At 34.3% G+C, this 15,117-nt stretch overlaps 1 protein-coding gene across 3 annotated transcripts in view; it reads left to right on the top strand.

The window, feature by feature from the left end:
• The window catches only part of LOC138170876 (cadherin-9), a 187,462-nt gene that overhangs the window by 131,169 nt on the left and 41,176 nt on the right, over positions 1-15,117 (top strand). For 2 of the 3 annotated variants that reach the window (XM_069100360.1, XM_069100361.1), the window contains exons 3-5: positions 4,566-4,685; positions 5,328-5,495; positions 14,641-14,828. In XM_069100360.1, coding sequence (XP_068956461.1) covers positions 4,566-4,685; positions 5,328-5,495; positions 14,641-14,828 — 476 coding nt within the window. The remainder of the gene's footprint in view (positions 1-4,565; positions 4,686-5,327; positions 5,496-14,640; positions 14,829-15,117) is intronic. The other variant, XM_069100362.1, reaches the window with a different exon arrangement.

Below are 15,117 nucleotides of genomic sequence, written 5' to 3' on the forward strand. Positions count from 1 at the left end.
TTCAATTTCTATTTTGCCCTCTGATTCTAGAATGTCTGGGCAATTTTGCTTGATAATTTCTTGAAAGATGATGTCTAGGATCTTTTGGTTTTCATGGTTTTCAGATACTCCAATAATTTTTAAATGATCTCACCTGGATCTATTTTCCAGTTCAGTAGTTTTTCCTAAGAGATATTTCACATTATCTTCTATTTTTTTTTTAATTTTAGATCTTGGTTTCTCATAAAGTCTTTAGCTTCCATTTGTTCCAATCTAATTTTGAAGGAATTATTTTCTTCATTGAATTTTTAAAATTCCTTCTCCATCTGGCCAATTCAGCTTTTTTTTTCCCTTTTTTTTGGAGAGAGGGCAATTGGGGTAAGTGACTTGCCCAAAGTCAAACAGATAGTAAGTGTTAAGTGGCTGAGGCCAAATTTAAACTCAGGTCCTCCTGATTCAAGGATTGGTGCTCTATTCATTGTAACACTTAGGCATGCCCCAATTCGACTTTTTAAGTCATTCTTTTCCTCCTTGACTTTTTGGAACTCTTTTACTATTTGAGTTAGTCTCTTTTTTAAGATGTTAATTTTTCAGTCAGGCTGTTAACTTGTTTTTTCATGATTTCCTTTCATCATTTTCATTTCTCTTTCTAAATTTTCCCTATTTCTCTTACTTGATTTTTAAAATCCTTTTTGGGCTCCTCCATGGCCTGTGACCACTTTATATTTTTTTTGGAGGCTTTCATGCAGGAGTTTTGATTTCGTTGTCTTCTTCTGATTCTGTTTTGGTCCTCTTTGTCCCCCAAAAATAATTCTGTAGTGTGATTGTGCTTCCTCTGTTTGCTCATCTTGCCAGCCAGTTACTTGACTTTTGAGCTCTTTGCCTTTGTAGAACTCTGCTTCCAGAGTAGAGAGTGCTGTGTCCCAAATTTCTGGGGTTTTGTACAGCTATTGTCAGAAATTTTTACAGGCACTGCCTCAGAACTGTGAGGAGGATTTTCTCTCTACAACCTCAACAAGCTCTACTACACCAGCACTCATTACTCCACTACCAGCACCCTTATAACCCAGATACCAGCAGGGCAAAGCAAGAGAATCCTGCCTCAGTGCCAGCAGAATGATTCCTGCAAATGTCCTCTACAATCTGTAGGCCGGTAGCCAGAAGCAGCAGCAGCAGCAGCAGTGGCAGCAGTTGCTGCTTCAGTCACGTAAGCTGCCCTGGGGGCAGGGGCTGGACCACTTTCTTCTCTCACCCAGGATCAACAGGGTTCCCCACAGACCTTTTACTTTCACTTTGGTGTTTATGGGTTAAGAAGTCTGTTAAGTGCCATAGCTGTCAGTGATTCACTCTCCTGAAGTCTCCTCCAACTGCTCTGGGCTTCAGATCTGTTCCCCTTGTCTCTACCCACGTTGCTCACACTAGACCATGCTCCACTCATAGCAGGATGCTGTAGACCCTTTCTGTTGGCCTACCAGGCTGCCTTCAGTGGGAGATTTGTTTCTTTCTGTCACTTTGCGGGTTCTGTAGTTCTAAAATTTGTTTAGAATCATATTTTATAGGTATTGGAAGTGTTTGGAGCAGAAGCTCAAGCAAGGTTCTGATTTTACTCCACCCTCTTGGCTCTTCTCCTCCTGAAACTGTATTATCTTTAAATTTATATGCACAGTATGAGAACTTTGATATAAAGAAATTATTAATTTTCCTAAGATTATTTAAGCCAAATCCATATAAAATATTTGCTTATTATTTTCTGCACATATTCAAGTTATCTAAATTAATCAATGTTTCCTCCAGTGTAAGTAAAACACAAAGATTCAAAGTGCTATTTTTTTCTTATTTTTTCATATGGCTAGTTTTGTTTTGTGATTTTTTTTCTTTATCAGAAATATAAGAAATTTATCTGAGTCCTTTCCATTATGACACAACAATATGCAACATGTAAGACTTTTCACCATATCTTAGATAAATAAATTCATTGAATATGGTCAGTCATTTCCTATGTATCCCATTTCCTATCACTACTACTCTCTTGCAAATAGGAAGTATTTTCTTCTATCTTCAGACTATTGATTTCTGTTCCCTTCAACTCTGAGAAATTAAATCATTTATTCTTTAATTTTGAACTTGGCTTAGGGCTTTGCCATTTTTTATTCCATGAAATTGCTTCTTCCTGACTGCTTCTTCTTCTTCTTTTTTTGCAGTGCAACTCTTAGGATTTTTAAGTATTAGTTGTTGATAAAATGTTATTTCTGAGCCTTTAGGAAATGTGCCATTTGCACATGAAGTTGTTTTGTATGCATGCAAGTCAATTTGGAGGCAATGTAAAAAGTAAACAACTCCAGTAGGAAAAGAATTGACCTCAGATTCTAATAAGTATCGTGATACAGATTCATAATTTGTATCAAAAGTATGCTGTGTTTGGCATCATCTTTATAAGTTTTTTGTTCATGTGATCCACAGTATATGTGGAAAGCAGTCAGCCTATATTCTAACATATATTCAACAGAGATTTAGGGAACAGTTTTAAATATAAAGCAGGGAATTGCTTATGATTATTGCACAAATTAATCATAATCTTGATGCAAGCAGAATTTTCCCCTCTTCCTGCCTCAGGTTCCCTATAATATAGGCAAAAATACCTATTTGTTATCTTACAGCTGGAGCATTTGTCAGAGGATAGATGTTACACAAATTTGTTATTACTCATAGGAAGAGATGGAAAATGAAGCTGTCAGTATAATTATGTACATCACTGGGTCACCACTCTCAGAAATGGATTTTAATGACAAATAACTCATGTTTTCTGCAAGAAAAAATTATATTCACAATCAACTGGAACTTACATAGGACTTATAAATGAAATGTCAAAGCTGTGTTTTCATTCTTTGTAGAAATCTGAGTGAAAGAAAGAATGACACCTTCACTAAAGCTAAATAGTAGTAGCTACTGTAAGCTGTTATGTAATGGATAATGTCTAAAATATTTAAATGATTTTGTAGCTTTAATTTAATATTCTCTCATCATTTAGACATAAAGAGATGATTTTAATGGGAGAAACTTAAACATGGATAGAAAGAGATATTTTTGTATTAAATATCTATCTATAAAATATTTAGGAAGATGTATCATGTTAACATTCACATAATAATACATGTTTATAAAGCACTTTGCCAACATTGCTTATTTGATCCTTACAATTACCCTGAAATCAAGCTATAATGATTAACTCCATTTTTCAACTTAATATGTAACTTAATCATTGGAGGAAGATTTAGTTGAGAAACTCCTAAAAAGGATCACAGATAATTCAAGTGCCCCCTTTAGAGTCACACATCCTGTATTTGTAAGAGTTGGAATTTGAACTAATTCTCGATTCCATGATCAGATCTCTTTTGACTATTTAATGCTGCCTCTAAATCCATTTTATGAATGAGGAGATTGATTCTCAGACAAGAAACTCATCATGAGTTCATATTTAAACTATAAACTCTTCCTTCCTGTCCAAAGTTCTGTTTACCATCCATGCAATTTCTCTAAGCCTATTTATAAAGAGAGGGGGAAGAGAACAACAATTTGGTATCTATTATATGTTATTGTTATAACAATTTTGTAGTTGAGGGAACTAAGATAAACAGAGGTAAAGTGACTTGGCCATATAGCTATTAAATGTCTGATGCTGGTTTGAACTGTCATCCTCCTGACTCCAGGCACAGCACTCTATTCACTATGATACCTAGCTTTTTCTTTCTTTTTTTTTTAAAGCAATCTGGGTTAAGCAACTTGCTCAAGGATACAAGGCCAGTTATTTCTGGGTGTGGTGCCAAGTATCTGAGCCCGGATTTTATCCCCAGGTCATCCCGACACTGGGGCTTGTGCTTTTACTCGCTGAGCCACCTGGCCGCCCCTCATACGTAGCTTTTTCTACATAAGCAGAATAATAGAGATGAACATAAATATTTCATGGTTACATAAATATGATAGACACAAGCAGAAAAAGAAAACGTATCAATTTTTTTTATTTCCATGCCCTCCTTTATTTGACTCATAACAAAAGCATGGTTCTTTTTGTATGCCATCCTATTTACAAAGGATGATTAAAGTTACACAAATAAGGAACAGCAGGAGGGCTGTAAGTGTGGTATTCAGTATTGACTATTCTTCTCTGCTTAGCAATCATTACATTATCTGAAAATTACACACATACTATATTCAGTGTTAAAATCTCTTCCTGCCACAGTACTTCAAACAGATTAAAAACGTAGTAGAATTAAATCACATTGTATCCTTCTATGCAGTAAGGTCTTATGATTATTCGGTATATATTTATGGGTATAACCTGATTAAAATAAACCATTTTAAATCAATAAAAATGGACAGGAAAGGGGGGAGAGGGAACAAATTCTTTTCAGTAATTTTCATTACCGTGGACACTAGATATTTGTCAAAGTCAGTATTCATGATTCACTGTGTCATTGCTTATTGATCACAGACTACCAGAAAAGATGTTCCAATTCATTATTTCACAGTTTGACTTATTCACATATGTGTTCATGTATGTGTCTGCTGTTGGGGCAAAATTTCTTTAGGTACATCTGTTATCCAAGTTATGGCAACAGATGCAGATGATGCCAACTATGGAAATAGTGCCAAAATAGTATACAGCATACTTCAAGGACAGCCATACTTTTCAGTGGACCCAGAATCTGGTAAGGAATTAATAATTGAACATTATTGCTAATATAATGATAATAATTTTAGAAACACATGTCAAATGAATTCTTTATGTCTTTCATGTTTTTATATAATTTAAAACATGTTCATATTGTTCAAAAATCATTGATTATATGACTCAAAATGCTTCCATATCACCAAGGGAGGGACGTGTCTTCTTAAAAAAAAGTACATTGCTTTTAAAACACTATTCTACTGTGCCATAAATTCTTGTGTCCGGATTTAAACTATAAAATCAAAAAGATTGATAGTTCTTCATGCAAACAATTAAAACATGGAGCAATCTAAGAAAGAGACAAATCCTGAAGCTTCTGACAATTTCTAAAATGAAACAAGAACATTTGGTTGAAAGATTTGCATTGACTGAAAAGCTAATGTTTGTTATCAAAAGGATAATTAAATTGATTTAGCAAAGACGATACACTGAACAATGGCAGAGATAGAAAGCTCTGTATGCTGGCAATTACATTAAATTGTCCATGGATTGAAAACCTTATTTCAGTATACCTAAATTTTATTTGTTTGCTGTGATTAACATCTGCCCAGTATAAGTTGCATAAATCCATTTTAAAACCATTGTATTAAAATGCATGACTTCTCTCTCCTTTCTCCAAAAGGCATAATAAAAACAGCATTACCAGATATGAGCAGAGAAAACAGGGAGCAGTACCAAGTGGTCATCCAGGCTAAAGATATGGGAGGACAGATGGGTGGATTATCAGGAACAACCACAGTGAATATCACTTTAACTGATGTCAACAACAATCCTCCAAGATTCCCCCTGAGTAAGAAATATTTGAAGCTTATGCATTTGAAGTTTCTTTAAAATTATTTTCATGATACACCATTATTTTCATAAGTAAATTCATTGTTGTGTTTTAAAGAATACATTTTGTTTTTAAAACATAAATAAGTGGAAAAAATCTCTAAGACATACATATCTATTCAATAGTTTGTGTGCATATATGTATGTATATGCATATATGTGAATATACACACTCATATACACACATGCATGCATGGAAACACATATGCAACCTACACAATACAGTGCATATGTGCACTGTGTGCGTGTACAACTACATGTGTATACATATACATGTGTGTATACAGATACACATGTTCATACATACATATGCATGTGCCAATATAGATGAATGCATACATACATACAAGTACATACATATGTGTATATGGTTTGCAAAACACTTTACAACTTTTATCTCACTTGAGTCCTCCCAACAATGTATGGGGTAGATTCCCTTGTTATATGCTTTTTATAAATGAGGAAATTTAAGCTAAGCAGATTTTTAGTAATTTTCCTGGGATCCTAACTCTAGCCATTATCATTTAGCTGCCTCGGTAACAAAAGAAAACAAGTCAAAAAGGACTTCAGTTTTACTAGTATTAAGTTGGGTAGTAGAAGGAATTAAGAGGATAAAACACTGTAGTTATTTTGGCTAAATCCTTCATCCTTCTTTCTAGCTAGAGGGTTAGTTCAGAGCCCTTTATATTTTTTTCTGCCTTCTCATCAACACACCTTCTAACTTTACCAATTCTTCTTTTTCACCTCATACAATGCTACCAAATTCCAGATTGGTAAATGGAAAGCCTTCAGAGTCAGGAGGATTTGGAAGGTACCATAAATTATACCAGAGCGTAGACAAGATAAATGAGACAAATCATTCCAGTCTCTCCCTGGCACCGCCCCAAGCTTTGAGCTCAACTCTTCAAATACAATAGACTATTTATACTAGTTATTTTACCCGTGCATGTCTGAATTATGACAGAATTATTAATAGGTTCAGTAATTCAAGTCAGTTTAATCAACACACAGTCATTCATGTCAATGCCTAATCATTAATACCAGGACTACAAATTGATCTCGTTTCATTGTAACAATAAAAACAACAACACGATGTTATTGAATGCTTTACCACTAAAGTATTCAAAGAATAATGGCTACTTTCAAGATTGCTTTGTAGGAAGGAAGGAAGGAAGGAAGGAAGGAAGGAAGGAAGGAAGGAAGGAAGGAAGGAAGGAAGGAAGAAATGAACAAATAAATGATTTCACTACAAAGCATCATTTCAGACCCGATCAGGGATGTATGATGATCCAAAGGATTTTCTACTGTCTAATATATATTAAATGAAATAGGATATTATACTCTTCATTCTTGGGGCAGCTAGGTGGCACAGTGAATAGAGCATCGACCCTGGAGTCAGGAGGCCCTTAGTTTAAATCTGGCCTCAGACACTTAACACTTACTAGCCATGTGACCTTGGGCAAGTCACTTAACCTCAATTGCCCTGACTTCTCACCTGGGAAAAAAACATATATGTGTGTGTTTGTGTATGCATATATGTATATATACACATATATACATGCATGTATATATATACACATAAACATACATGTATATATATATATATTATAATCTTCCTTCTTCCATATATTTTCCAATATTTATTGTTTCTTCATCCAGACCTATGATTTCATTGGTGTAGGATTGGGGAACGTGTGGCCTCGAGGCTGCACTAGGCCCTCAAGTGCAGCACTACAACTGAATCGAAATATCCCAATAAATGGATTAGTTCTGTGAAGTTTGGTCTCAGTCAAAGGGCCATACTTTAGGACCTAGAGGGCCACATGTGGCCTTGAGACCATAGACCTAACCCTGAGGGAATGTCAATTACAGAAATGCCTCCCATTGGTGCAGATGAATAAGCTGTATATAACATAATCTTTCTATTTTCCTGGGGCATTAACATGTTAAGTGACATTTTCATGATGTCACATACTAGAATTTATCTAAAGAGTATTTCAACCCAAGATTTTAAGGTCAATTCTTTCTCAATTGAAAAATTTAAATTAAAATCCTATTATGGAAGCATTGCTGTATAAATTCAAATTTGCCTAGAGCATTTTATGATCTGAATTATTTGGAATGCCTGTCAACATTAGCAAAATATATCAGAGAATCACTCCTATATCTTTCTTACTTTCTCTTTGCCAAGTGGATATAAATTCTCTAATGCCTCATAAACTGAAGTGTTTGAAAATAGCACATAAAAAAATAACTTTCTTCAATTACACAAAAGATTCATCTGCATGATTACTGCTTCCATTGCCTCAAATTGAAATATCTCTTCTCCACAGCTTGATTGGCATTTTTCTGGGGACAAACACCATAATAATACAAAATATATAATAACAAAATAAAATATGTTCCCCAAGGGTATCTAAATTTACAACCTTTGATAATGTATCTCAAAATTAGCTTGGCAGGATATTTAACAAAAAATATACAGTTCATCCCTGGGACAAAATTTGAAAGCTAAAACTTGGAAGGTTCTATTAGGACTTAGAATCTTCTAGTTCAGCCTTTAAAACACACTGAATAATCTTTAATTTTTTAAAAGAGAAAATCAACAAAGATCTTGTAGTAATTTATATCGATACATTACATAATATATTGCTGTCATAACTCTTTTCTGCAACCAAAATCACCACTTGATTTTATAGTAATCTTTCCCATCCTAATAATAAATATTTTCCTATTTTCCTTTATTGCCTTTCCAATATATTGAGACTAAAATCATAGAATGGCTTAAAATGAGATTTGGATATGTGTTTATGTCATATAATCATATCTACAATTCTGAAAGGCTAAGAAGGTTTCATTTTAGTGAAGATCACATTGGCCATAGTTAAGTTCATAACAAAAGCTATAAAGGTCAAAATATGATTAATGAATGAATGAATCATGATTATGGCAATGATGATGATGTATATTTGAGGAAGAAAATTATGATAATCAGAGTTGCCTAACCAGGCAAATTAGAAGTACCATGTGAACATAAGAGTCCCTTAAAATGTATCTTTCACAATAGCCAATTGAGACAGACTCACTGTTTCATTTAGTTACTTTTAGCCATAGTCAACTTGGGACAGTATCATTAGGGGATTATATATATTTAGGCATGAAATTATATTGGAAGAAAAATTGAATATAAAAATCAGAAGTCTTGATTTTTAGTTCCAGTATAGCCAATGTTCTGTGTGACTACAGAAAAATAAAACTGTTCTAATTCTCTACTTTTACATCTTTAAAATGGGAAGATTCTGCTTGTACACTATACTTCTAAGGGTTTTTGTGGATAAAATGAAAGAATATATATTGAGCTTTGAAAGCATTCTCTCATACTTTCCTGTAGGGTAATCATCAACTTGGTTTGTACACATAAATATAATATGCACTTGATCCTTGGCAAGATTTAAATGTTTCTTAGAATTATAGCACAATATGGTTTCAACTATTCCACCTGGTTTGGAGGGGGGGGTGGGACAACAGAGATTTGAATGAAATCCCATCTAATTTGGCTACTTTGGATAATACAATTTAAATTACATGTTAGCTGTCAACTGTCTATATCCACCTGATAATTCTTAACCCTTAACTTAAATGTATTTATTAGATGTAGACTGTGCATTTTGGGGGGTTTGATAAAAAAAATCATATCATTGAGAAAAAAGGCAATCACTTGATTCTGTACTACTAGATAAAACCTCTGTGCTTTTTGTACATTTTTAAAATTTATTTGTGTTGTAGATTCATTTTCTAACAAATACTATTTATTAAATTTAGAAAGGCATTCTTTGTAATTAATTGTTCCATGATATATTAAATAAATGCCTTGATGCTCACTTAAACATTTTAATTAGATTCATCTACTTTATAAATATGAATCACAAGATTATGAGATTAGCAATTCTTATAATTTCTTCTGAGAATCTTAAATTGTTTCATATACATTATTACACTTATACCCCAATCATCTCTCTAGTTGTATTAATATTGTCCACATCTCAGGTTAAAGAAACTATAACCTAGTGCAGACAGACTGTGTGGCTCGGTAGGAAAAAAAAAATACTGATTCTTGAATTAGAGAATCTGGGTTTGAACTCAGATACTATGATTCCAGGTCTTGATTCCTATGTTTGATTTTGGGAACTTTGCATAACCCCTCAAGCTGAGTTTTTTCATCTGTACAAAGAACAGGTTTGACCAGATAGTTTCTGAGAATTGTTCTACCCTTAGCAATGTGATCTGATATTCATTACCTTCTTCAGTTCACTCCCTTGGATGTTTTAGACAGTGGTCTAAAGACATAGGACAAGTCTTTAAATTAAAAATAAAGGCAATTTGATGATTTAAAGTCTTTGGAATTCATTTTTGTGACATTTTTTTCTTTGCTGTCAATTTTTAATTTAGTCAAGCATAGTCCCCAAAGAATCTGTGCATAAGGGAGTGCCAAAAAGGCAATATTTCCTTTGTTCAATATTCAGGTTGCATTTAATAATAATAGCCAATTTTTTAATGTTATCCAAAGGCTTTATATATTTAACATTGCCTGTCTTGACTCTCACTGCCTGAAATGTCAGGCATTTCACACTTGACCCAAGACTCTCTGATACTCTTAAGAGAAACTGAGAGAGCCTAGGCTCTTTGCCACTGACTTCAATACCGCTACTGATGTTCCTATAATTTTAGGAATAGTCCCCAGAATCCCTGTTGCATTTGACTACTAACAGTTAGATAACCTTTTCAAAGGGATATTTACTTCTATATGTATAATCACAAATATACAAAGTTACTCTCCACAGTCAGGTGACCTTTTCAAAGGGATATTTACTTCTATATGTATAATCACAAATATACAAAGTTACTCTCCAACATATGGGGCTTAAGCTGTTCCCCCTTTTGTACCAGTTTAGTGTCTGGGAAAGGGAAGAGGGTTAAGTTCACATCTTGCCTCAGTTCCTAAAGAGCCCAGTTCTTGCTCCCTATTCACAACTCACATTAGGTTTGATTCCCAGGCAACCTGTCTTTTCAGAGCTTCCCTGATGTGCTAGGGACTGCATCATCTCATCTGGAATCTAGGTTCCAAGATCCCCTTGGTTCAAACTCTTAGATCTAGCCCTATGGTACCTGGAACTGAGAATGATAGATGAAGTAAAACAGAATAAACACCACAGGGCAAGAAATCCTCAGAATCAAGTTATAAGATGGAAATCAGGTTAACAAAATTATCCCCCTTTTATCTATTCAGTTCATAGCAACAGGATATGGATAAAAGAGCATATGGGAAAGAAAGTTACTCACCAGTTTTAAAGATGAAGCCTTTATGACTATGCAGTTAATCAAAAGAGGCTACAAAATTATTCCTACACATGAAAGGGATGTGGAGCACCTTCATATTAGGTGATCTGAGGTTGCCCAAAACAAGCCCCTTTGCACATATGTTGACCCATTAGAAGCATATAATTGGCCTGCTACATGGACACTCTAAATATTCCTAATTCCATTGTATAGATTAGGAAATTTTGACTGAACTTCCATGGCATTTAAAAAAAATAATTACATAGTCATTTGACATTGATCCCCGGTCTTCCTAATTCAAAGTCCTTTGCTAATTCTATTCTTCCAGATTTATTTTCATACAGTAAAACATGCCTCCTCTCTCTCCTCCTCTGCCACAACTTTGATCTAAGTAAAATTTAATTCAATTCATCCTAACAAAGATTTAATAAGTACCTAATGCTGGGGACATGATATAAACACAAAAAGTAAAAATAAACCTACAGAAAAGGAGCTTATCTTAATGAAAGGAACAATATTGCTACAGAAAAGTCAATGAAAATATAGTGAATAAAAGGAAAAATAATTTGTGGGGCACTGAACTGGGGTGAGGAACCAAAAATCTCATGTAGAATGTCACATTTGACGTTAACATGAATGAACCTAGGAATTCCATAATGTAAAGAACCCACTGAAGAACTTTTTTTAAAAAAGGCACGAAATTCCAATTAAGCTACTTAAAATTCTAAAAGAATATGCTTTTGAAATGCTACACTCAATATGCCAGCAAATTTGTAAAATACAACAGTGACCACTGAATTGAAAAATATCGGTTTATGTCCCAGTCCTAAAGAAGAGCAACACCAAGGAACATCGAATTTATCAAACAGTTGTGCTCATTTCACATGCCAAGGTTATGCTTAAAATTCTTCAAGCTTAGCTTCAACAATGTCAACCAAGACTTAACCAGAAAAGCAGGCTGGTTTTCAAAGAGACAGAATAACTGGAGACCAAATTGCCAAAATTAACAGGATTGTGGAGAAAGTAAAGAAGTTCCAGAAAAACAAAAACAAAAACAAAAAAACAAACGCACACACACACACACAAACATTTATATGCATACATGCACATGCACCTATTTCTGCTAGATTGACTAAAGTCTTTGACTATGTGGATCATAAAAAAAAGTTGTGGCATGTCCTCAGAGAGATGAGAGGAGGAGATCACTTTACTTGTCTCCTGTGGAACTTGTCTTAGGGACGAGAGGAAACAATTATAGCTGAACATGAAACAACAGATTAGTTTAAGATTGGGAAAGGAGTACAACAAAGCTGTATATTGTCTCCTTATTTATTTAACTTTTATATAAAGTACATCATACAAAACGCCAGGCTGAATGAATCAAAAGCTTTAATTAAGGTTGCTGGGAGAAATAGCAATAATGTCAAATATCCAGATGATACCACTCTGATGGCAAAAATAGTGAAGAAGAATTAAGATGCCTCTAGATGATGTTGTGAAAAGGAGAATGCAAAAGTTGGATTGAAGATTACTCCCCCCCCAAAAAAAACCCCCAACATAATCTAAGAGTTTGTAAAGAAGAATTCCCTTTCCATTTTACTGTGATATATTGCTGTAGAAAAGGAACAATTTGACCAATTTAAAAAAGTTAGTAAAAGAAACATTCATTATTATCACCATCATCTTTATCAAAAGTATTGCAAAAAAAAGTTAAAATACTTAAAGAACAAAATTGTTTCAAAGTATGTTTAGCTATTAGTTTATATCATAATAATGCCTTAAATGTGGTTAAGTTTATAAATCAGTTGGTGCTTTCTATATGAAAAATCACTTGAACTTCACAATAACCTTGTATGACAATCAATGAAAACAATTTTATATTTCTTTTGTAATCATGGACACATGGCATCCAGAGAAAGTAAATTACTAGCCCAAGGTCACATAACCAATAAGTAGAATAGTCAGTAGTGGAATCCAGATCTGATGTTATTTTTATTATAAATGTAGCTGATGCTATTTCCGGTATATACTAACATAAATGTATGTGTGTGTTTGAATGATTCCTATATAAGTTATGTCTGTCCTCAAGTGTCTGAATAGATTTGACTTATAGGGAGATGTGAGTAGCCATCTCTAAAATTTTATCCACTTACCTTTCTCCAAGAATGTATTTGATTACTTCCATGCAGGGGACAAAATCTCAATGCCATGACAATGGTCACTCTTATAACTTTAGGAAATGGGGATGGAAAATTATATCTCTCTGTGTAACAGCAAGCACCCCAAGCATCCTCAGGGTTGCTGCCACCATAGGTTCTTGGATCTGCTTTGATAAAGAAAAGCAACTCAAAATGGGTTAACAAGCTTACTTTAATCAGTCAGACATATATCGTTTACCTTGTTCAGGGGAAAAAGGTCAGCACCCCGAACTTCAAAGTATACAGGCAGAATTATCAAGACAGAAACAGATCAAGTAGACAGCTTTCCAAACTGTCCAGCCATTACATCCATACCCAATCAACCTCTGGGTTTCAACATCTGGGTTTTTCAAAGCCGGGGGGGGGCCCCCCTCTGGACAACGGCTTCCCAGAATCCATATCAAATCACAGAACACTTCTCAAAGTGAGCCCCCAAAACAAAGCCTCACATCAGGGCTTATATAGCCTTCTCCTGGCTCAGAGAATGTAACAACCTCCTGGACCCACTGGCCAATCAAGAAGTATCTATTGAAAAACAAGCCTCCCACCCCAGGCTCCAGGTGCACTTTAGCCTAGGGGCAGGGAAGATCTTTAAATTGGCATTTCCATTACACTCTGTCCCTTGAATATTGTTAGTTCAGAGTAAATAATTTTAGGTTCAACCTGTCTTTTTGATTGCTATCCCTTAACAGGGAAGAACACTTCCAAATAGTATATCCAAAGATGTAACTTCCTTTCCATCAAATGTCAATTATACAAAGACTGTCACATTTAATGAATAGCAAATCAATCCATTAACTCAAGCCAATAGAAAACAAGAATAAAAATAGTTATACAGATTAGCATACACTTTTAAGGTACAGAGCAAATAAATTCTTACACTGGGAGTGAAAGATCTCAGCCTAACTATGAGAGAGGTAGAGTCCATGATATCACAGAAGGGGAAATCACCTTAAATTCTAGCATGATAAACTGAAGAGAAACATGATCAAGGTTTCAAGTTCTCTATATGTGAGCTTCTCTCTGGAGTTTTTCTCTCTATCCAGTGATCTCTTCCCCTGAAGAGAATCTAGAACTGCTTATCTCCTCTTTGGAAACTAGAAGCCAGAAGAACTAAGATCTCTACTCTATTTAAACTCTTCTTCTCATGTAGGCATTCTACTGCCACATTTAAGCAATTATTCCACGACTATTTTTAATTGAAGGCAATAAAATTAGATTTCTAAAAAAAAATTAGTACTCCAGATTTTTCTTTAATTAGTTAGGTTCACCGATGTCCAGGGACAATAAGAGGAACTTCCTGCTTCTATACAAAGAGAAAGATCATTGATTATTGCATGAGAGTTTATAGAAAGAGGAATTTCATGAAGGTACAAGACATGATTCCAGTTTTCTATGACCCACTCTTATAGAAATATCAAGTTCATTGCTCATATGAATTCCTTATTGAGCTATAGTAAAATTAGAATAACAAAAACCATTTAGAATGTGGTTATTTTTGTAGAGGTATAGATTAGTGGCTCCATATTTAAAGTCACAATTTCAAAGAGGAATTCATTTAATTTTCAGGTACATATCAGTTCAGTTCTTCTGAGTCTGTGCCCCTTGGAACTCCACTGGGAAGAATAAAAGCTAATGATCCTGATGTGGGAAAAAATGCAGAAATGGAGTATAGCCTTGTGGAAGGAGATGGTTCAGATATGTTTGACATCATCACAGACAAGGATACACAAGAAGGGATCATAACTGTCAAAAAGGTTACTTATCTCCTTTGTGATATTTTTTTTATAAATTTGATATAGAAGGAATTATCTATTTGAAGTTTTTCCTTCAATGAAGGTATCTGGATTTATTTTCTACATTCTTTAGGGGAAAGTCATCCTTTATGAACTTATATAAATGAGAAGTGTTTTGGTATTATACTTCTTATAAGACCTCCTGGTTGCCATATGTCACATATGTATAACACTTCAAATAAAAAAAAGCATACAATATTAATAGATGTGCAATAAAAAATTAACATCATAAAATAAAAGTAATCTTGTT

This window comes from Petaurus breviceps, unplaced genomic scaffold, assembly GCF_028583685.1.
Source record: "Petaurus breviceps papuanus isolate PSGF00001 unplaced genomic scaffold, PetGlider_PUasm1.0 40, whole genome shotgun sequence".
Taxonomy (NCBI): Eukaryota; Metazoa; Chordata; class Mammalia; order Diprotodontia; family Petauridae; genus Petaurus; species Petaurus breviceps.